This window comes from Meles meles, chromosome 15 (assembly GCF_922984935.1).
Source record: "Meles meles chromosome 15, mMelMel3.1 paternal haplotype, whole genome shotgun sequence".
Taxonomy (NCBI): Eukaryota; Metazoa; Chordata; class Mammalia; order Carnivora; family Mustelidae; genus Meles; species Meles meles.
Window position 1 is genome coordinate 52,913,220 of NC_060080.1, and position 23,261 is coordinate 52,936,480.

Consider the following 23,261-nt stretch of genomic DNA (forward strand, 5'->3'; position numbering starts at 1 on the left):
GTTGGGTTAGGCCACTGATTCTCAAAGAAATTCTAGAATTCCAAATGCCATCATCTGACCCTGAGTCAACTTTTCCCTGCCCTGTCACTGAGGTACAGCAGGAAACCCAGACATAAGTGTGTGCAGAGGGTGGGCCGGGAGGCTGACCTTCGTCTAGTGGATCTGTGACACAGCCAGGGGACCAAGTCTCACCAGCTTCCGCTCCCCAGCCTGTCCCACTCCCTTATCAGGATCTCTTCTTCAGCACCTAGCGGGAGCCCTGGACACAGAACTTTCTGAGCTATGGACATTCTGGGTCCCAGGAGAGAAGGGCAAAAGGTCCAGGGTTAGGATGGGCTATGCGGGTTGGTCAAAGGCTTCGTATGTGAGGAGCCACTGAGAGCAGCCCGGCAATAGTAGTTTTTTCCCTCTTTTTTTCCTCTTGGCGGCTGAGAGGAAGGTGCTGGTAATAATGGAAGCAGGGAGGTGAAGAAGGCCCTCTGCCCACACCACCCCCTTTACAGCGGAGGGACCTCTTCCAGAGGCCTGTTCTGGGAGCATCCCACCGCAGGGCTGGTCTGCCCCCTGCCAACCACTGATGTGTTCTTCATTTCCCACATCCTGTCATTTCGAGAATGTGATCTACATGGAAGCTTTTTGCACCTAGCACAGGTCCCCGGAAGTTCATCCCGGTGGTGGTACATCTGGAGAGCTCCTTCCCATGGCTGAGCAGCGTTCCACCTGTGGATGTAGTGTATTTCTTTCTGGTGAAATAGTTCACACATACAAACATCTATATAATGGCCATAAAAGTTCTAAAGTTGTGACTCCTTATCTGTGAACCCTTGAGCCTCACAAAAGAACCTGGAAAATCAGGAGAAACTCCATGTTTTGGCCCTCCACCCTTGAGCTCTTGTGGCTGAGTATCCCTCTCCAGGCTGGGGGGAGTGTCTGCTGGGAAAGGGGCTGATAAGAGCCCAACCTCCTGAGTCTGCGGGGATTAGGACCTCAGGAGGGAGGGAGATAAAGAGACTTCTGCCGGACTAGGGCCTTTCTCGACTAGGGCCCCATTTCTGCTCAGACTTCTGGTGGACAGAGGCTGGAGCAGACAGCTGTCAGTCGAGACTGGGCAGGGCCCCCTCCTCAGGGCAAGTCTTCACTGTTCCAGCACCAGCTTCTACACAAGGATGAGACAAATGCGAGGGCAGTCCAGGATCAGACAGGCCTCTGCCAGCAGGGCTTCTGGAAGGAGGTGGGTGTTCAGGACAGATACCTCAGGGGCTTTGTCTCCTGGAGGGGAGCCTGGCTAGGACCCCCTTAGCAGGCACTGAGTGTCTGCATTTGGGCGTATGGTAAGCAGCTCAAGCCTTGGACTGGGTCCCGGCCTCCAGGAAGAGGCCACACAAGAGAAGGGACAGTCCCTAGAGTCAGGTAAAGGGAGAGGAGTGAGGAAAACAGAGGCTGGGAAACTTGCTCCAGGGCAGGCAGCTATCCGGACTGGTTCTGCCCCTCCCTACAAGGTGCCTCAAAGACTCCATTTGCAGCTCAAGAATCCTGAGCATTTGCCACCCCCTCCCCAGCATATCCTTTCCACAGGCCAGGCCAGAGTTGTGTCTCTGTGGGAGAGGGAGGCTGCTCTCTCTCCCAAGGGTGGGGACCTTTCCTGAAAATCTGAGGTGCAGAGGGGAGGGAAAGGGGCTTCAGCAGCAACAGTGCACCACTTCTGAGCATCTCCATGTCCCTGGCCCCAGTAGATGAATCTGATAAGGACCTCAGTGGACTCAGTACAAACAGATAAGAGGAGAAAGGGGTTTGAACGGGCTAGAGCACTCAGGAAGACTTCCTGGAGGAGGAGTGCTTCCTGGGTCTTCAAAGCCTGGTAGGAACTGATGAGAGGCAGAGAGAAGGGGCAGGAAGAGCCCTGTGAGTGAAGTAAGAGGGGCGGGTAGGAGAGTGTGTGCAAGGCAGGAGCTAGGATGAGGAGGATTCTTTAGGGTTCCAGAGCCATCGCTCAGAGTGCCTTGTGAGGCAGGCCAGGCAACTTTCCTCCCCTTCACTGGCCCAGGAGACCGGGGCAGTGTGACCCACAGGGCGGGGGGCTAGGCAGAAGGAAGAGGAAGGGCTGGCCAGTAGCCTAATCAGTAGAAACAGTCCCTTACAAAAGGCGCCCTACGGGGCTTGGAGAGCTGCTTGAGCTCCTTGAAGCCAATCCCCGGTGTTGAAATACTTGCAAAGAAGCAGTGAGACCTCTGGTCTGGTTTGCTCAGGACTGAAGGAGTTCCTGGGATGCGGGACTTTCAATTGTAAACACAGTTTGGGTTAGTCACCCTTAAAAAAAAAAATCCCTTCTGGAGAGGAGCCCTAGAGCAAGTCTGGGGGCGGTCACCCCAATGACCCATGACAGGTTATATGACCCAAGTGTTTCTTAGGAGGAGAAATGTTCAGTTTTCAGTTCTTTACAATTGTCTTCCCATCATTTAGGAGAGCGGGATTGACATGGGACAGCAAATAACAGATTGAGGTTTTACCCACAGAACAATTCAGCAGGGTTTCCCAAATGCTGTTTCCCCAGGAGATGTTAACTCCGGGGGGACCCGGTGAGCCTTGGGAACACTGAGTCCTCTACCATCCATCCACCTGCTGTGTCTCAGAGTTCTGCTGCCCAGCAGGACATTAACGCTCCCAAAAGCCCCAAGGGAGAGAACCCTGTTTTATCTTGTTTAATGGCTCAAGAAACAAGGTTATTTGCCCAGAGGGAGTTTTCTCTTTACCTGCCTGCACACTCTTTCACCCAACACACCAATTTTCTTGCGATTCCAATTTGGAAAACTCTGGAAAAAGAACATCGGTCTATAGGATCACCTACTTCACGGTCCTGGAAGGCCTATATCATTTCAATAATCCCATGGGTAGACTTCAAGGATAACCCAGCTGGAAGTGTCATTTCCATTCTTGTTCAATTCAAAATTCCCCCCCTTTTTTTTTTCTTTAATAATCCTCTGGCTTTGGGGCGCCTGGGTGGCTCAGTCAGCTAAGCTGATTCAGCTCAGGTCATGATCCCAGGGTCCTGGGATGGAGCCTGGCGTCGGGCTCCCTGCTCAGTGGGGAACCTGCCTCTCTCTATTCCTCTGCCACATCCCATGCTTGTGTTCTCTCTCTCTCGCAAATAAATAAACAAAATCTTAAAAAAAAAAAAATAATCCACTGGTTTTCTTTCTTTTTTTTTTTAGATTTTTTTAAGTAATCTCTACACCCAACATGAGGCTTGAACTCTCTACCCTGAGATCAAGAGTCACATGCTGTATGCACTGAGCCAGCCAGGCGCCCCAGTCCACTGGCTTTTAAATGCTGGACTTGGAGCACCTGGGTGGCTCAGTGGGTTAAAGCCTTTGCCTTTGTGCGACGACGTGGATGGAACTAGAGCATATCATGCTTAGTGAAATAAGTCAATCGGAGAAAGACAACTATCATATGATCTCCCTGATATGAGGACATGGAGAAGCAACATGGGGGGGTAGGGGGATAGGAGAAGAATAAATGAAACAAGATGGGATTGGGAGGGAGACAAACCATAAATGACTCTTAATCTCACAAAACAAACTGGGGGTTGCTGGGGGGAGGTGGGATTGGGAGAGGGGGAGCGGGCTATGGACATTGGGGAGGGGAGACGAACCATAAGAGACTATGGACTCTGAAAAACAACCTGAGGGTTTTGAAGGGTCAGGGGTGGGAGGTTGGGGGAACAGGTGGTGGGTAATGGGGAGGGCACGTTTTGCATGGAGCACTGGGTGTTGTGCAAAAAGAATGAATACTGTTACGCTGAAAAAATAAATAAAATGAAAAAAAAAAAAAAAAAAAAAAGCCTTTGCCTTTGGCTCAGGTCATGATCCCAGCATCCTGGGATCAAGCCCCACATTGGGCTCTCTGCTCAGCAGGGAACCTGCTTCTTCCTCTCTCTCCCTGCCTGCTGTTCTGCCTGCTTGTGATCTATGCCTGTCAAATAAATATATACAATCTTTAAAAAAAAAAAAAAAAGAATAAACACTGCACTTTTCAGTTCTTCCAGGGCCTTCACCATGAGGCCTCAGGTTTGGGCTTTGTTTCCGTCTGGGCTGGAACCACTAGCAGCCTCAGGTCACTCTCTTGCCATGCCTCCGGGGGTGGGAGGACAGCGCTGCGAGCACTCCTCCACTCCTCCTGCCCTGGGGCAGCCCAGAATTCTCTCCCAGATTCTGGGTCTGTAAGACCTTGGCCTGCCCTAAGCCTTTTCTTCCTAAGCAGGAAGGGCAAAAGCAGGTTTCCGGGGGCACCTGGGTGGCTCAGTGGATTAAGCCACTGCCTTCGGCTCAGGTCATGATCTCAGTGTCCTGGGATCGAGCCCCACGTCAGGCTCTCTGCTCCGCAGGGAGCCTGCTTCCTCCTCTCTCTCTGCCTGCCTCTCTGCCTAGTTGTGATTTCTCTCTGTTAAATAAATAAAATATTAAAAAAAAAAAAAAAAAAAAGCAGGTTTCCGCTCTCCAGACCCAGAGCAGGGGTCCTAGCCGGCCTCGGCGGTGTTGCCCACAGCCTCTTGCGGGCCTTCCCTAACATATTTCCTCTCCCTGAGTAACGGACTATGTCAAAGGAGGCCCCTGGAGTTTTTGGACAGATAGGGTTTACGCAGTCATGAACCCCCAGCCGGGGCCCTGGAGGAAGAAAAGCAGGAGAGGCATGGTACAGCCCAAATGTTCCCTGAGCCCCATAGCCCCCTCAGTGGGACCGATGGGGCAAGAATGTAGCCACCCGTCGCAAAACCAGGCCGGAACAGTCCTAGAGAAGCCTTCCTGGAGGAGTCGAGCGTTTGAGGAAGGCTGAGAGTGGGAACTATTCTAGTCCCAAACTGGAAGGAAGCCTGGGCTCTGGCAAACCTGTTGAAGGAGATAAGTTAGGCTCTGGAAGAAGGAAGAGTGGGAGCAAGGTGGCACCTCATAGAGGAAGCCGGGTCTGGAGATTTCTCAAGGCCCAGGCACTGCCCCGCCCTCTACCCTCAAACCTCACTGGGAGGAAAGTCAGAAAAACGAGCACCCACCAAGGATCCCAGACACGGCTGAGGAAAGACCACTTCACCTTCCCCTGAACCCTAATATCCCAGAGATGGGGTGTGGTGGCATGGAGCCAGGGCGGACACTTCCACTCTAAAAACAATCCAGTGAAAATCCCTGCAAGTGGGGTGTAGAGAGCATAACAGTTTCAAGCTTGGAGCCCTGACGGATAAAAGTAAGGATCGATTGGAACATTCGAGTTAGTAGTGTTTCCTCTTCCCACCTTTCAGGACTGCCCCACCCACCCCCATGAGGGGACGTGCGGTCTAACAGAAACCCTGTGGGAGAGCAAGGCTTGACCTGGAGGACCCAGTTTCGGATGGCGGCATTTCAGGCACCGGAACTTAGCTATCTGGGCTTCGGTCGTCCTCATACCCTTGCTACCACACCACACCCGTTGGGTAAATGTCCATCCCAGGCCAATCCTGTTTGCCAGCTCTCTCTGCTCCCCGTCAGGAGTGAGTGGGGCGGGGGCCACGGTCAGAGGGGCCCGCTGGCCCAGCCAGTCCCACGTGGCCAGGCATGTGCGGTTCAGTGGCCAGCTGAGGCCTAAGCAGAAGGGACAGCAGCGCCTTTCCTGAGACAAGTGGGAAGAAGGTATCAGCCATGGCTGACCGAGCGGTGACCCAAGGCCTAACACAGAGCCAATTAGCGGCCCCTACAATGGTGGTGGGCTTGCCACAGCTTCCACAGAAAGCCCCACGTGCTGCCGGCGTGTCAGGCTGAGTTAGCACCAGGAGGGCTGAGTGGAGTCCTGCCGGAGGCTGGCTGGACGGGGGTGATAACACCTCCCCCTGGGATCTGGGGAGTAGGGCCAAGTGAGACACGTAAGCATGTCGGCCTCTGCCTGTGGCTGTGGCCATGTGCGCGGGGCAGGAGCCCACGTGCACCTTTGAGATGGGACGAGTCGTGTGTCCCTTTGCACATGTGTGCCCGCTCATGCCCATTTGGCATGTTTCGTCCCTCTGGCATACTTTGTGTATCTACTACTTCCCTCCTCCTTGGTGTGTGCACTTGGAACTCTGGGACTAAAAGGCCCAAGAGTCTGCCCTAGTGGGGTCTCCATTCTAGTGGCAGAGAGGGAAAAGAAAGAAACAAACATTTATATGGACGTGGAATGAGTGCCTGAGGAAAGTTACAACAGGAAATGGGATTGGAGAGCTTCTTCCAACACCATCGGGGAGGGCTGCTTGGAGGAGGTGATCTTGACCTAAATGATAAGGAGGCAGCCTGTTGAATATCAGGAGGAGGAGGGCTGTAAACAGAGGGCAGGGAGCGGGGCCAGAGAGAGAGGAGATGTGATTCTACCATGCTGCCAGTGTGTGTGGTGTGACCAGGAGGAGGAGGGGGAAGCCACAGCTGGGGACACCTCTGATGGTCCAGGCAGGGGACAACCTTCAGTGAAAATCTGCTTTCCTTGCTCAGCTCTGGGGAGCAGTTCTGACCCTCCCCCAAATCCCACCCCAGGGTCCAGTCTCTCTGCTTGTACAGAGTCCTGACCATCCCCAGAGGGAACCCTCAGCTCTGCCAATCTAATCGTGTCCACATAGTACCAGCCACAGGAGAGGCCACTGTCCAGGGAGAAAGAGCAGGACTCGTCCAGCCAAACTCAACCCTGAACCTAGAGCCTGAAACTGGCCTCGAAGCCAAATCCTCTTGGCCAGAGGCAAGGCTGCCTTTGGATTGTCCTGCCACATAAGGCCTGCTGGTAGGTGGTGTGATGGGTTGGCTGAGAGCGTCAGCCCAGACTTTCCCTTAAGAGGCCTGGCATGGTGTACCAAACCAGGACTGGGAACAGAGGAAGCTGGAGGCCTCCCCAGCCCTTGCTGCCTTGCCCAACCCCTCTCCACAAACAAGGTGGGCTCTAGCCTCCAGCAAAGAGGCCAAAAGCCAACTCCAGACTTCGCCTTCTCTTTCCTTAACCCCACAGCTGTGGGACAGAGAACCTCACTGGCTCAGGAGGGGAAGCCGAGCCAGACGCCCCTCAGGTGGCCTCCAGGAGAGGGCAAGTGACTGAAAGAAAAGGGAGGTGGATGGGTGGGAAACACCGTTATTGCCCTGACAAACCAGCCAAAGGCTTCCTTCCACCGTGGAAGGTTGGCTTGGGTGTCTCAGGATGACACCAACATGAGGCATGAGAACCCGCATCTGTGGGTCTACTTGTACCTGAGTGTACTTGACACCTAGGTCAAACCGGTGCCTTCCAGACTGTTCAGGTGTCTGGGAGTGGGTCCCATGTGCCTCTGTCTGTGGGACCCTCTGAGGCCCCTGTGTCCGCTGGCTGTGTGGGAGCCTCTCTGTGTATGTGCCTCTCTGGGCATGAGCAGCTGAGGTGACTTAAGGTTTGTCACCTGTCAGCCTCTGAGGTCTGCACCACCCTGCTCCCTAGCCTGGCCTGGCCCCAAGGCTCTGGGGAGAAGCTGCCCATTCTACTCTCATCAGGGCTGTTGACGGAGCGACAAGGAGACTTGCAGGTCTTGGGAGATGTGATTCTGCTGCTGTCGACAGGCAAGGATTTGCCGTTAGCTGTGTCTACACGTCGCCAGCTACCCTGCCCCTCCCCCTGCTGCCACACAGTTAGCCAGAGCAGTGGCCCCAAGACCAGTCCCACGCGGACGCTGGCCTCTTGCCGACCTCCGGCTGTGGCTTCAGGCTCTCATCACCTCTGCGGCCCACCCGGAAGGGCTGCGGTGGCTGAGGGCGAGATGAGGCAGGCTGGCTGGCTAGGGTGGCTGTTTATCTGGTGTGTTGGGCTCTGAGATTTCAGATTTGGGAGGAAATTAAGAGGTAATCTTGTCCCCCTCCCCAATGTGTCCTTTCCACAGGCCAGGCCAGAGTTGTGTCTCTGTGGGAGAGGGAGGCTGCTCTCTCTCCCAAGAGTGGGACCCTCCCTGAAAATCTGAGGGGAGGGAAGGGGGCTCCAGCAGCAACAGAGCACCACTCCTGAGCATCTCCACGTACCTGGCCCCAGGGTTGGGCCAGGCTGCAGGTGGGCACGCATGGGTCTCACAGACTAGCTGGGCAGGCAAGACATCAAAACCTGGAAGTTCACTAAGAAGCCCAGAAGTCACAAGAAGGCGGTAGATGAATCTGATGAGGACTGTGGACTCAGTACAAACCGGAGGTCAGAGGAGAAAGGGGTTCGAATGGGCTAGAGCACTCAGGAAGGCTTTCTGGAGGAGGAGTGCTACTTGGGTCTTGAAAGCCTGGTAGGAACTGATGAGAGAGGCAGAGAGAAGAGGCAGGAAGAGCCCTGTGAGTGAAGTAAGAGGGGCAGGTAGGAGGGTGTGTGCAAGGCCGGGGCTAGGATGAGCAGGATTCTTCAGGGTTGCAGAGCCATCGCTCAGGGTATCTTATGTGGGGGTTGGCGGGGAGGGCCAGGAAGGCTCCAGGGGGCTGTCCTTCCTGAGTAGGGGCTGGAAGGAAGGAGAGGAAGAAGACGGGCAGGCTGGGCAGGGCTGTTCTAGCTGGGAGGAGGGGGTGGGGCTGAGTACTCAGGAAGTGATCCCAGGGTCTACTGTGCTCTTCTTCATCTCTCAGCCACCTTTCCGGTTCTGGGAAAGAGAACGTGTTTGGCTAGCTTGGGTAACAAGAATCAGTTTGGCTGGTTTGGATCAAGGCTCTGCTTCCCCAAGGGGTGCAGTATTGCCTAGCAGAAATACGGCTGCCAGTGGGGTGGTTTTGCCCACGATAAGCCCCTCTTCGAGCTAGGCCCGCACTGAGTGCTGGGGATATAGGAATGAGCACATTCTCACAGACGTCTCAGGAAATATTTAAGCTGGGTCTTGAAGAATGAATAGGAGTTTGCCAGTTGGAGAGGTGGGGCCGGGTGAAATGGGCAAGACTGGAGTCTGCATCTGAGGCAAGAAACCACAGAAAGAGAGGGAACCTCTCATCTCTCTCTCTCTCTCTCTCTCTCTAGTATCTGTGTGATGCAGGAGGCAAGGAGGGCTCCCTGGAAGGCCACTCCCCTTACGTGTTGTTGGAATTGATGCATATCTCACCTCCTCCTCCTGCTCCTGCCCACTCCTGGGGCTGCTAACAGACAGGTTGGGTTTGGTCTTTTTGAAAAGCAGGCCACCCTTTTGGCCCTAAACAAACCAGAAGTTGTGGTACGAGGGGAAAGGCAAGGAGGAGGTCCGACAGCCGTCCTGCATACACACAGCCCGTCCCCTTTATTGTAAGCACCGGCTTCAGACCCCCACAGGGGTGCGCAGGGGAGGTGATGAAAGTTTATAAAAGCCGAGGAAGAGTGTCCCGTGTGAGTTTGTGCGGGAGCCTGTGCGTATGAAGTGTGTGAAGAAGGGGTATCCTGAGACCGGGTGTCTGTTGGGAAAGGGGGAGCTCCTGTGAGGGGGCCTGAGAATGAGCCTCGGGGCCCAGACCACTTCCTCACCCAGAGACAAAGAGGCCACACAGCTGTGCTGGGAATGTCTTTTCCGGGTTCAGACTCAAGGTGTGCCTCTTTGTTCTGCCTAAGCAGTAGCAGACAGCCCTCAGGCACACGCCCAACTGTTCTGTATTTCTCTGCTGAGATACAAGCCGGCATGCGGAGGCCAGAGGCCCTGAGGGTTGCACCCATTGCTGGGGGCCCCCCACTGTCCATGAAGGACTGATGCCTGCTGCTGAAGCTGATCTTCTGTCTCTCCTCTATGGGAGTAAGGCGTTGTGCCATTGGGCGCTTGACCGTGTTGTGTTTTTCTTGGTGATTCCAACCCCAAGACGCAGTGGGCAGTGGGCAGTATCGGGATTTCCGGTCCTGGTGGCTGGCATTGCGATGATCTTGGCTGTATCCTCCACATAGCTCGAGTGCCCCCCTGGTACTGGTTAGCCAGGCACGGCATTCTGCCTGGTTAAGCAGGTGGGGAGTTAGTGCTGGGAAGACTAGAGACTGGGGTTACCAACTCATCCCAGTTGGCCCAGGACTTTCCTGGTCAGCACTAAGAATCCCAGGTCCTGGGTATACCAGCGTGGTTGGTCACCCAGCCTGGGGCAGACCAGCAATGTGAACGTGATCAATTTATTCACTTCTCTGTGCCTCAGATTCCTCCCCTGTAAAATGGGTCTAAAAATAATAACCTAGTTTATAGAATTTTTGTGATGGTTCAACAGAGAGTGTGTGTAAAGGACATAGCTCAGGGTCTGGCACAAAGTCATGTTCAACAAGCATTAGCCGTTAATAACAATATTGCCTTAGATGCGGAGACTTTTTCTGTGTAGCCCCAGGGGAGGCAGTGGGACCAACCTGCTCAGTAGAAGGGAAAATCTAGTAGAAGCCTCAGGGGTAGTGTGGTGCTAAGGTGTTCAAACATAGGCTAATATTTGGTCTGATTTGTGAAGTGGATGGTAGAACTAAGTCAACTCCTAGTCCTGAAATATCTTCGTCCTGTGATAAACTAATCTCATCCTCTTTTTTCTCCGCCTGAGGAGGGGAGCTAGCTTGTCAGAGAGAGCATTCTCTTTCCTTCTAATCAGCAATTCCTGTCCTGGGAGACCACTCAGAGCTGTTTGAATAAAAACAAGAGACATTCCAGCCATGAACCCAATGATCTGTGTTATGCTAAAGACAGAAGAAAACACGAATGGCTCTCTGTTGTTCTGGCTGATGGACTGCCTCTTCTCCTTGGAGAGGAGCTCCCAGCCTTGGCTGGACTTCCATTAGCCTGCTGCTTCCCCACAACCCCCACTCAGGGGCTCTGCTGTGTGTGTGTGAGAGAGAGAGAGAGAAAGAGAGAGAGAGGTCAGCAAGGGTCTCAAGTGATGTGTGCAAAGTCCCAGATGGCTCCCCTCCCCCACCTTGTTCTTTCCTGTTATTCCCCAGCCTCACACCCTCACCCCCGCCCCCAACATGGTCCTCACAGGCCTAGTAGCTTAATGCGAGGCAATTAATAGAGCCCTTTGAGGACATGTCATTAGAAAGCTCTTTAACTCAGCCACTTGAGTTGGGGTCCCAGACATGTGACAGGGGTGCCAGGAACACCAGGGCAGCTGTTTGGGGTGGGAGAGGCAGAGGCGGAACAGAGAAATGGTGTCGAGAGGCCTGGACTGCAGGAACAAATAGATAATGGGGTCATAGCCCAGTGGTCGTTGCTTTTCGTTGTTTGTGGTTGTCTTTTACCAAATTTTGCTCTTGTTAAGCTGCAGCAAAACCGGGGCGCCTGGGTGGCTCAGTGGGTTAAGCCTCTGCTTTCGGCTCAGGTCATGATCTCAGAGTCCTAGGATCGAGCCCTGAATCGGGCTCTCTGCTTGTCAGGGAGCCTGCTTCCCTTCCTCTCTCTCTGCCTGCCTCTCTACCTACTTGTGATCTCTCTCTCTGTGTCAAATAAATAAATAAAATCTTAAAAAAAAAAAAAAAAAAAGCTGCAGCAAAACCAAGACCAGAGAGTTGAGGCACCAGCAATAAAGCTGCTGATTACATGGACCATCATAGGGGAAGTTTCCCCTAGGATGTGAGCACTTCAGAGAGGGGTCGTCACCTGGTGACATCGTGTGTGTCAGGGTAGAGCGGGGTGAGGGATAGCTGTTCTTCCACTGGGGCTGGGGCGCTGGCAGGGAAAGAGGCAAGAGCTCCACAGGGGGGAGGAAAGGATGATGGGGGAAGAAGGGCGTGGTCTCCAGGCCTGACTGTCTCTAAGTTCTCTGTGCCTCTCACAGCCATCCCGTGCAGCCATGACAGGCAGCGGCCGCAGAGGCCCAGAGGCGGATGTGGACTTTGTCTCCACCAGTTTGGGGTGTGTGTGTGTGTGTGTCTGTGTGTGTCTGTGTGTGTCTGTGTGTCTGTGTGCGCGCGTACGCTCTTCCCCCTGCCATCCGGGCCCACACTCTAACAATGGTGGTGAGCCTCCCATGGTCTCTCAAAACTCTCAAAAGGCTTCCCACCAGCCTTGCCTCTGGGGCTCTGTAGCTCCTCCGGCCGCCACTAGAGGGCGGCAGCCAACACAGCCGGGCCCCAGAACTTGAACTGCACACTTCTGGAGTACCCCACCTTTTCATTCCACAGCCCCCTACCTTTCCCAACCCCTAGGAATGTGCAGGCTGCAGCTCTGTGGGCCACTGGGACCACAGAAACAACTGAATTCCTGTCCCTGGCCTTGGGCTCAGGAGAGTTAGTGAAGATGAGGGAAGGGATCAGAGGGGACCAGAACCGGAGGTATATTTATCAGCTCCTCTAAGGATAAAGGCGGAGGGAAAAGAGGAAGAGCCAGAGGATCAGGCAGCCTTTGGGGAGATGCAGCAGGATCAAGTCCACTGGCCAAATGACAGGTGATGACAAGACAGGCAGAATCACTCTCACAACAAAGGCAGGTGACTTTTAAGAGACCAGAAAAAAAACTGGCTCTGGAGCCAGAATGCCGAACTCAAACTCCAGCTCTTCCAACTACTAGCTGTGTGCCTGTAGACAAGGTATTCAGCCTCTCTGTGCCTCAATTTCTTATCTGTGAAATGGACATCGTAATAACACATCTCCTGGGCTAGATATGAGCATTAAATGGGTTTATACATACAAATCACTTGGAACAGTGTCTGGCACAAAGAACACTACAAACGCTAGCAGTTAGGGTTTTGAGGAGGAGATCCATACGATGGCGAAAGAGCTAGTTTCCCCTAGAACATCCTTATGAGATGTATAGCAATTGGTCCTCACACATGCCAGCCTCAAATGGTAACACATGAGTGTGTGAATTGGGAAAAGTTAAAGGATTATGCGTAACATTAGGATAAGTGTATACACTTGCTGTCAATATGTAGGTCAACAACCTTCTGAATCTACAAATCCTTTCACCCTCGAGTCCCTTGAATTGAGGATGGGGAGCCCTCCTGCTCCCTCCTAACCCTCCTTCCAGGGAGGCTGGGTTTGCTCTCCCCGGGACTCCTTGTCTAAGCATGGGTCCCAGAGAGCCTCCCTGGGCTCTGTCCAGTCCTGTTGGGTCAGAGGGAGCATATGGGAGCCGGTGCCTCCTGGCTTGCTTCTCACGGCTCTCAGGAAACCATGGCTTCTCCTGACAGCTGTGGGAGGAAACGCCAGTGCTCAGCCTTAGTTCCCAGGGCCACTTATAGCCCCAAGACTGTGGGGAAGTGAAAGTACCGAACCCCTACAGGAACCATCCTGCATCCGCTCATCTCAATGCGTGCAACTTTTTTGGCCCAGTTTCTCTTCTCTACAGTTCTGGGAAGAGTGGGGAAATACTTTTAGATTCTCCTCCCTCCCTGGGAGGACAAATTCAGACTTCCGGGTGGCCAGGCCACATGATCCGAGCTTAACTAACTTACCTGTAAGGCACTACACAGTGGCTTTTCTCACAAGGGGATGGGGTAATAACAAGAAATTTGAGTCATCCCAGCAGATCCAGCATACCAGGAACATTTTAATTTTAAACTTAACTTATGAATGGATAATGTGTTAACACATTGAACTATGTAAGTATATGTAAAGAATATAAAAAGACATATAGTGGAAAGGCTCTCTCTTACCCTTGAACCCTGCCCTCTCTTCCTAGAAGCAAGCAATGTCACCGCTTTAGAATGTATCCTTCCAGAGATATTCTATATAAAGAAATACCTCTATAAAGAATATCTAGTTCTTTCTTCCCAGCCTTTTACTTTCTTCAAAAGGGGGATCTTCTTATATGGGTACATAAAGAACATCTTCAGTTTTTTGTTTGTTTTTATTCTTCTTAAATTAGAGTATGGTTGACACATACTGTTACATCAGTTTCAGGTGTACAGCACAGTGATTCAGCGAGTCTCTATGTTATGCTATGCTCCCCGCAGGGTCACTCCCATCGGTCACGACACAACGCTTTAACAATATCATTGACTATGTTCCCTGAGCCCTACTTTTTACCCCCATGACTTATTCTGTTCTCATTTGTTTTTACATCTCTGCTCTATGATATTTCAAAAGGCACTTTTCCAGTTTCCTATTAGTGAATTCCAGGTTGGTTCCAGTGTCTCCCAGTGCTGCAAAGAAGAGGCTTACAGACAAGCACACAGTCCTTGAAACTCCCACTGCTCCTTATACATATTCCTCAGGAATTCTTTTTTTTTAAAAAAGATTTTATTTATTTATTTTACAGAGAGAGAGATCACAAGCAGGCAGAGAGGCAGGCAGAGAGAGAGAGAGGAGGAAAACAGGCTCCTCACTAAGCAGAGAGCCTGATGTGGGGCTCGATCCCAGGACCCCAGGATCACGCAGAGGCTTTAACCCACTGAGCCACCCTTCCTCAGGAGCCCCTTCCTCAGGAATTCTTTTTTTTTTTTTTTTAAAGATTTTATTTATTTATTTGACACAGAGAGATCACAAGTAGGCAGAGAGGCAGACAGAGAGAGTGAGAGGGAAGCAGGCTCCCTGCTGAGCAGAGAGCCCGATGTGGGACTCGATCCCAGGACTCCGAGATCATGACCTGAGCTGAAAGCAGCAGCTTAAACCACTGAGCCACCCAGGCGCCCCCTTCCTCAGGAATTCTTAAGCAGGGGTTTGGGACCCCTTAGAAGTCAGCAGACATAGAATTCAGAGAGAGAAACTCCAGAACCCTGGAAAACTGGAAGAAAAAACATTTTCTTTCTTTATTTGCACTAACCTCTAATGGAAGCTGAATGTTTCCCTCCATTGTGAATAGAGGCAACAAACTCCGAGTACTTGTTAGCTGTATCTGTAACTCTCCCACATGATTGACTGTATTTTGAGATATCATTTTGAAATGTCATTCATACCTCGTCATTGTGGTACTAAAGGAAATCGTTTCTCTACTTACAACCCTTCTGACATCGAATGTGTACGCTTTCCCCCAACATCAACCAATTTTCCAACTCTCTGTATGCCAACTTGGTGTCCTGTGATTTTATTCAATTCCGATACTAACTACCTGGAGTTAGTGTCAGACTCTCCAAGTTTAAGGGTTCAGTCCCACAAGAGCGCCCTCACTTCAGATGCCAGCTACGGTCACGGGTCGCCAGAGCACCTATGGGTCCAGCCTGGCTACAACATGGGGGATTCCCAACCACCCTCCTCAGGCTGGATCATTGGCTAGACAAAACTTGGAAATAATACCTCAACTATAATTGGCTGACAAAATTGGAAATATTTACTTACACTTACCAGTTTATTGCGAAGGATATTATAAAGGTACAGATGAACAGCCAGATCAAGGTACACATAGAGTGAGGTCTGGAAGGCTCACGAGCCCAGGAGCTTCTGTCCCTGTGGATTTGGGGTGGGCCACCGTCCAAGCATGTGGATGCACTCACCAACCTTTGAACCCCATAGTTTAGAGATTTTTATGGAGACTTCATCACACAGTCATGACTGATTATTAACTCAATCTCCAGCCTTCTCACCTCAGTGGAGGATGGGGGATGGGACTGAAAGTTCCAAGCTTCTAATCAGGACTTGGTCTTTCTGGTGGCCAGCCCCCATCCTGATCCATCCAGGAGCCAACCCAGAGTCTCCTCCTTAGACCAAAGATGCTCCCCTCACCCTGGTAATCCCAAGGGATTTGGGAGCTCTGTTTAACACACTCTTATCACCTCTACCGCTTGGGAAATTACAAAGGTTTCAGGAGGTCTGTGCCAAGAAGGGGAGCAGAGGCCAAACATATATATTTCTTACTATGTCATTAACAGGTAGTTATTAGATTTTCCATTAGATCTGGTTATGGTATGCATTAACAAAGAAACATATTACTATATCACATATTTGGTTTTCTAAAAAATATTTTGATATCTGCATTTCAGTATAATTTCTTTGTTGTAACCTTATGTATTTTTTATTGTGGTAAATATATGTAGCACAAAATTTACCATTTTATCCATTTTAAGTGTACAGTTCAATGGCATCAAGCATATTCACAATGTTGGGCAACAATCACCACTATCCATCTCCAGAACTTTTTCATCTTCCCCAACTGGAACTCTGTACCCATGAAACAGTAACTTCCCCATTGCTCTCTGTTCCCCTCCTCTACTGGCTACTTTCTGTTTACGATTTTGAGTACTCTAGATACCTCAGATAAGTGAAATCATACAATATCTGCCCTTTTGGGTCTGGCTTGTTTCACTTAGCATGTCTTAAAGGTTTATTCATGATGTAGCATGCATCAGAATCTCATGTCTTTTTGAAGTTAAATAGTATCGCATCATATATATAAAACGCCTTTTGTTTATTCATTCACCTGCTGCCGAACTTTTGGGATGTTTCCACCTTTATGAATAAAACTGCTATGAACATTGGTGTAGACTTAACTCTTTGGAGTCCCTACTTTCAGTTCTTTGGGGGTATATACCGAGGAGTGGAATCGATGCACCATATGGTAGTTCTATGCTTAATCTTTGAGGAATGTGTATTCATTTTTATGCATGTAAAGATCATCCCGAGATAAATAGTTTAGCTCAGTCCCCAACAGACACTTTATTCTGCATGCCTGTCGTGGCCACTAGATGGGGAGCTTCTTAACAAGGGCTCCCCTGTCCTCCCGCCCCCTCAGTAACTCTTCCAAGGTCTAGTAAATGCATTCAGGGCCCAGTGGGCGCCCTGCGTGCCCGCCACTGGCGATGTGCCGGCGACACAAAGATGCAGAAGGTACCCTAAAGGAACTCAGCCTAAAGGGAGAGTTTACGCCTGAGGATGACTAATTAAAGGCACCCAACTCCCGCCCGCGCCGCTTCCTAGATGTATGGCTTAAGGCAAGGTAACCTTCCTTGGCCCCAGCTTCCCCATCCTGAAATGACTTAAAATCAACTTCCTTCCCGAAAATACAGCATGGCCTTTAGCACAGGGCCTGGCCTCCGTTAGGCACGCAACCAAGTCGTTTGGCTCAGCCGCGGCAGCAGGACAAGCTCCGCGGGCGACCTCCCTGCAGGGCTTCCGGCCGGTAGCGGCTCGGGTGCTTCCAGGCGGCCCTCTCGCCCCCCAGACCCTCTCCACGCCAGCGCGGGAGCGCCCAGGGAGTGCCCCGAACGCTGTCCCTCCGGGAGGCGCCGCGTCCCCCGCCTCCCGGGCACCGTCCTGCCTCCCCGAGTGGCGTCGCGGGCCCTGCCCTGGGTGCAGCCCCGGGAGGCAGCGGCTCCGCCTGCAGGGTGGTGTTCGCGGCCGCGGCCGCGGCCGGATGGTCTTCCGCGCCGGCAGGTGGCGCTAGTCCGGATTCGGCCGGGGGCGGCGCTCCGGCCGGGCTCCTCTCGGCGGCGGCGCACGGCCCTCTCGCCGTCCGCGGGGCGGGGACGCGGCGAAGGTGGCGGCGGCTCCGTGTCGCCGGAGCCGAAGCGCGCAGGCCCGTCCCGGCGCTCGGGGGCGGGGGGGGCGGGGGCGCCATGTGGTTCATGTACGTGCTGAGTTGGCTTTCGCTCTTCATCCAGGTGGCCTTCATCACGCTGGCCGTCGGTGAGAGTGCGCGACCCGGGTCCCTGCGGGCTCCTGTCCCGGCATCTGTGCTGGCCGGGGGTCGCATCACGAGGGCGGTCGCATCAGGGGGGCGCCGGAGCAACCCGGGGGACTCCTGTCCGATGCTCCAGCCTTCGCATCCTTCCCCTTCCCTGTCCAGCCGGATCCTGCCCCCTCTTGTTGACCCCACTAGCCCAGTGGGACCGTGGGTCCCTCCCAGGGTCCCTGAACCCGCCCCGGCACTGCCTGGGAGTGGCTGACTCGAGTGCCCCTTGCCGGAGCTCGCGCACCCGCAACCGCTGCTGTGCCCACCACCCTCGTGGCATTATCGTGCTGAACTTTTCCCCGACGCTTATCCCCACCCTTTCACTTGTGGCCCTTCGTACTGCCTACTCTGTTGGAGTTTGACACGCTTTTCCCTTCTGGCGAGTTTCTATTCTTGGTCCCAGCCGAGATCTCACCTCCTCCAGGAAGCTCTCCTTATGGGGTTTGGTTGTGCCCTGTACTTTGTCTGACGTAGCAGTTGTCACACCGGGACGGGCTGATTGCTCTCCTTACCCCTCTACCCACGCTGGGTCAGGGAAGGGACCTTGCCTGGCTTACCCTTGTTTTCTCTTCACTGGGCCAGACACTTGACCCATACCAGGTGCCTAACAGATATTTAGTGAATGAGTGAATGAAATTCCCCCTTCATGGACCAGAGGTTAGCATTGTGCTCAGGCATCAGATACAGGTTTTTTTATTCAGTTTTACGAAATCTTTTTTCAGTTGCCCTGACAAAGTTTTGCTTCTTCAGACTTGGGAGGACCCCACATGGGCTGTTTGGTTTGTTCCTTAGGGAGTCATGAGGGGTTGATGGGATCCCAGCTGCAGACAGAGGCAGACCAGGATGGTGGAAGTGACCCTGGCTAATGTTCTCCCTGCTTGCTCCTCTTCCCTACCCCCCAGCGGCTGGACTTTATTACCTGGCAGAACTGATAGAAGAATATACGGTGGCTACCAGCAGGATCATAAAATACATGATCTGGGTAAGTGGCAGTTGCTTCCCAGGATTATCCCCTCTTTTGGCCAGCCTCAAAGGAGGAAGTGGGGAGAGTTTGGCAGGGGTGATGAGACCTTTGTCCCTGCTGTTTTCCTGAGGGCACCATCCCTACCTCCTTCACCTGCCCCTTGTCTCCTGAGTCTGCTCTCTGGGTCCAGGTGTTTCCTCGCTCCCTTCCCCAAGTGGCAGTGCTTCACTGCAGACCCTGTTCTCAGATCCTTAGGATAACAGCTGAGTGCACACTCTGTGTTGACAGGACCATGGCTTGGCCTTTACTTGGTTGTTTCCCATTGACTCTATAGCCCCTTGCTCCCTCCGCAGCATTTAGAACGAAGAGGAACGAACCTAAGGGTGGTTTTGAGTACTTGAGTTAGAGTACTGTACTCATTGCCCTCTTTCTGATTGGATCAAGTGACTTGTCCTAAGAGAGAGACGCCTTCCCTGGCCTAGGCCCTGCCCTCACAGAAGGCTTCTGTTCCTGAAGAGACAATCCTTGCCATTGATGTCAAAGTTACAGGAGTGCCTGCTGGCGGATAGATTCCTTCCAACTGCAGGAAGGTGTGGGGATTGGGACCATTCGGATGGGAGAAGTCCAGTGCCTCTCAAGTCACCTCGTGTCAGCAGCCACTCAGGACATGGCTTGGGGTAGAGGGTTAGTAGTGGAGACAAGACCATTAGCAGTAAGGTCTGGGTTCAGAGGCCTGTCCTGTGGGTTTTGGTACAGGAATTAACTCTTCATTCTACCAACTGCCATTTGTTAAGTGCTGACAATCGTAAACCCTTCAGAACAGTGTTTTCAAGTCGCAGCTCTCATTATTGGGTTGTGTCATCAGTTCAGTAGGTCACGATCAGCATTTTCAAAAAATAGAAGAGACTAGAATTGAAATTTGGTCTGTAAAATGTTTACATTTTGCTGTGAAAAATTTTTAGAATGCCATTAAAAGATGCTGCCCTTTGGGCACGGAGAGACAAGTTGGGGAGGACTTGTGAAACAAGAAGGGATTGAAGCATGAACCTAGTGTTGCCGGGAGCAGGTGGGTGTGGTTAGTAAGACCAAGAAGGCTGCGTAGAAGAGGCTCCCTGCACTGTGTCCCTCTGGTTGTTTCAGTTCTCCACAGCTGTGCTGATTGGCCTCTACGTGTTTGAGCGCTTCCCCACCTTCATGATCGGCGTGGGCCTCTTCACCAACCTCGTCTACTTTGGCCTCCTCCAGACCTTCCCCTTCATCATGCTGACCTCACCTAACTTCATCCTTTCATGCGGTGAGAGGGGCAGGGTTGGGGAGGCAGTCGAGGTGGTTGTACTTGGCCAGCTCAGTCCAGGGCTCGCTGGGGATATGGAGAAAAGGGTCAAACCACTCAGATCCTCCAAGAGGCCAGGCTGATTGGTAACGTGGTCTTCTCACACTTGAGGAGCCTAGAGTCTACTTGGCTCTAGTGACTAGTATTTGGGGGGGGATGGTGTGGAGGGTAGGATATTTAAGGAGGGCTTTCCCAGGGAGGTGAATTTGAGAAGGGAGAAAATGCGGGTTCAATGTGTAGTTATGGGCCCTGAGAAACCACTTGGCCAGGAAAAGCCCAAAGCCCTACCCTGGCAGGCAGGTAGCTCCCCGCCTAGTCGTCTGGCCCAAAGGGGCTTCATGGGGCTCTGGGCTCCCCTGCAGGTGCCAGTGTTGGGGTAGACAAACATGTTTAGAGGATCCTGACCTTTCTGCCTTTAACCTGGCACTGCTTTCTGATCCTGGGAGTCATTTCTCCTCTCTGGCCTTAGGTTCCTGGTCTAGTCAGAGATGATGGACTCAGCTGACACACAGTAGACGGTTACAGATATCCCCAGAAAAGATTCTGAGAAGTGTTTGGTTATCAGGATTGTCTTTTCTCCCATTAATCATTACTGGTCATCTAGCCTTTGGGCAGGATGTGACATGTACTTGGGAGTTTCCTAGAGCTACTTGACTATTTCTGTGGGAGAATGTGGAAAGAGAATATTCCCAAGAAGGGCACCGGGTTAAAGGTAGGACTGGCCTCTTACCCTGAGTGCCTTGGTGGAGCCCACCAGAGGATGTGTTTGGTGAGGGTTGGTGTGGGGAGTCCTTCCCTGGACACCAGGCCCCTTTTGCATCTTCCCAGAGAGTAGAACCCTCCCTGTCCCTGCTACTATAGTAACAGGCCCTCCCGGTCTCCCTTTGTCATTCCCCCAACCTGCCCTTTAGATGTCTGAGAGTTTTGCCGAAAATCTGTGGGCATCAGGCACCATCTGTCTTCCAGTTTCCCCAGTCTTAGCATGTGGCTAGGCACGGCCAGGCTCTGCCTTAGAAGGGGAAAGGCAAGAGAGGAGGAAAGAGAAAGAAGATGTGGCATTTGGCTCTGGTGGTCAGTTTCAGTGGGTGCTTTGTTTTGGTGCCTACCCTTCACCTCACCATGAGAACAGGCCAGGATGCCTTTCTCTGAGCGGCCCGTCCCGAGGATCTGCAAGTTGTCTCTCTCTTCCATAAATGTGGCTGTGTCCTTTACATACCAGTTTAGACCAGTGAGCCCTACCCTGGGGCAGAATGAGGAAGGACCCTCTCCCCGAGAATTTGGAGGAACCCTAAAACTGCACCCCAGAGCATCTAGCAAACTGTGCCCTTGTATTCCTGAGGAGTGAAAGCCTCCTTATTTGAGGTCTGCCCAGTTCAGAGTGGAACCTCTTGGGAGTATGTTATCTGCCCACACATGACTTCCTGCACCCACCGCCCCGGGGAGGGCACTCTTCGGGACTCACATCCATTTAAAAGCAGGTTAATTGTCACAGTGCTTTGGATTATGTAACCAGTCTCATTATTATGCCATTCAAAGAGCTTTCTTATCTGCCTTCTAACCCTTCTGCAGTGGGAAGGTAGAAGCTAACCCCCCTATTTTTAAAGAGGGAGAACTGCGTTTCGGAAGGTAGTGTACTTGGCTTATAGCCATACTCTAAGCTGGGTGTAAGATCAGGACTAAGACTCAGGATCCCAATTCCCAGGGGCCTTTTGAAGGTTAGAAGTCCAGCTTCTTCCCCCCCAAACTGACTAACTCTTCATTCCCTCAACAGGGCTAGTGGTGGTGAATCATTACCTAGCGTTTCAGTTTTTTGCAGAAGAATATTACCCTTTCTCAGAGGTAAGAAGTGTTTGGTATGTCAAACTACAGGCAGGGACAGAGGAAGTAAAGGGGACTTGCATGATTTGCTCCGTGAACTTAGCTGGGATTTGAACTAGTCTACTTGGGGATAACACATTTAAAAAGAATAGTATTGATGAGTTTAGAAAGTGGTGTGGCTGAGGAGCAGGGATGTCTTTGGCTGAGGCGGGGAGGACACTGCTCTCTCCCAGGGAGTTTTTTGGTTCTCCCAGGATCACAGCCTAACACCATGAGGTCGGGACGGGGCGTTGGGGTGGACTTGTCTGACCCAGACCTCACGGGGCTGGGCAGGTTGCAGCCCTACAGCCCGGCTCCTCCCAGCAGCCTGCTAGGCTTTTTTCCTCTCAGGGGTTCTCCACATGCTCCTGCTCCAGTTCGGACCCCTGGAAAGAACAAGATCACTTTTGAGGGGAATATGGGTCAGTCATGGTATTGCCCTCCATCTGCTTCCTTCAGTTCGGAAGGGTAGTTTGTCCTAGTGACCAGGGTTTGGGGATTGTGGTCCCACGCGGTCATCCTCGACCTGCCCCTTTCCCCACTGATTATCTCCATGTCTGGGGTTGCCCTGGCTCTGCTTCCTGGCCTCCTTCAGAGATAGGTGTGGGGCCTTCTGTGCATTCTTGACCACCTCTGCAAGATGCATGGTGACCATGTGTCGCCCACCCTTGGCACCTCCAGGGCACCGTCTTCTCAGTGTCTCTTGTTGCCAGGTCCTGGCCTATTTCACTTTCTGTCTGTGGATAATCCCGTTTGCGTTCTTTGTGTCCCTGTCGGCTGGGGAGAACATCCTGCCCTCTACCATGCAGCCAGGAGGTGAGAAGGGGTCATGGGTCACCATGGGATGACCTCAGGAAGGCCTGGGTCGTGTGGGGAGCCCGAGCCCAGCCCTGTGATGGAAACACTCGGGCACCAGGTGGGGAGAGCCATGCTCACATGTAGACGGTGGCACACACACTCATCTCCTGCCTGTGTCTCCACAGATGACGTGGTCTCCAATTACTTCACCAAAGGCAAGCGGGGCAAACGCTTAGGGATCCTGGTTGTCTTCTCCTTCATCAAAGAGGCCATTCTACCCAGTCGTCAGAAGATATACTGATCCCCTTGGGGAGAGGATGTGGGGACAAGATCAGGAGAGTCAGGGCCTGGGCCTCTGCACTAGATGGGGCTGTGAGCCTGGAAGGCACTATCCCCTGGCCCTGGCCCTTGTCCCCTTGACTCTCCCTAAAGCCCTCATCCCCACCGTCCTTGAAGGGCTCAGCTTGGCTCAGATCTGACGCTGCTAGAGGCTGCGACCCAGAGGGCACCGGGGAGGATGGCAGAGCCTGCTTAGCCAGGAGGCCACAGTCCATCTGGTTAGGCAGAAGCTGAGCTCTCTGTGACCCTCCTGCCCGCTTCCATGGTGTCAGGAGGTTCTGGCTCAGCTGGGGCAGGCAGGGCAGGAGCTATGAAGCTGGAGTGCAGACAGGAATAAGTTCTCTGGGCACATGGCCCTGGGGAGGGGTCGTGGCTTGGCACTTCTGAGAGAAATAGTTTTTGCGGTTGAACTGTGATTTCTGTCCCAAGTGCTGGTTCCCATTTGAATAAAGATTCTAGGTGGCACTGTTTGCCTTAATATCCTGAAA

The 23,261-nt window shown here is 52.5% G+C and overlaps 1 protein-coding gene across 2 annotated transcripts; it reads left to right on the top strand.

The window, feature by feature from the left end:
• The first annotated feature begins 16,596 nt into the window (after positions 1-16,596).
• Positions 16,597-23,261, top strand: TEX261 (testis expressed 261). Of its 2 annotated transcripts, none has more exons than XM_045979245.1 (6): positions 16,597-16,747; positions 18,385-18,464; positions 19,587-19,740; positions 21,551-21,618; positions 22,350-22,452; positions 22,620-23,261. In XM_045979245.1, exons 1-6 carry the CDS (start codon positions 16,729-16,731, stop codon positions 22,733-22,735), a joined length of 540 nt encoding a protein of 179 aa, XP_045835201.1. In that variant the 5' UTR covers positions 16,597-16,728; the 3' UTR covers positions 22,736-23,261. The 2 variants fall into 2 exon arrangements, with proteins under 2 accessions (XP_045835201.1, XP_045835200.1); XM_045979244.1 differs by lacking the exon at positions 16,597-16,747 and adding an exon at positions 17,261-17,436.

Excerpts from the sequence above, each read along its gene's own strand:
- TEX261 (XM_045979244.1), top strand. The coding sequence starts at position 17,367 with ATGTGGTTCATGTACGTGCTGAGTTGGCTTTCGCTCTTCATCCAGGTG. Across the intron at positions 17,437-18,384 it reads CTTCATCACGCTGGCCGTCG|CGGCTGGACTTTATTACCTG; the intron begins GTGAGAGTGCGC and ends CCTACCCCCCAG. Across the intron at positions 18,465-19,586 it reads TCATAAAATACATGATCTGG|TTCTCCACAGCTGTGCTGAT; the intron begins GTAAGTGGCAGT and ends TGGTTGTTTCAG.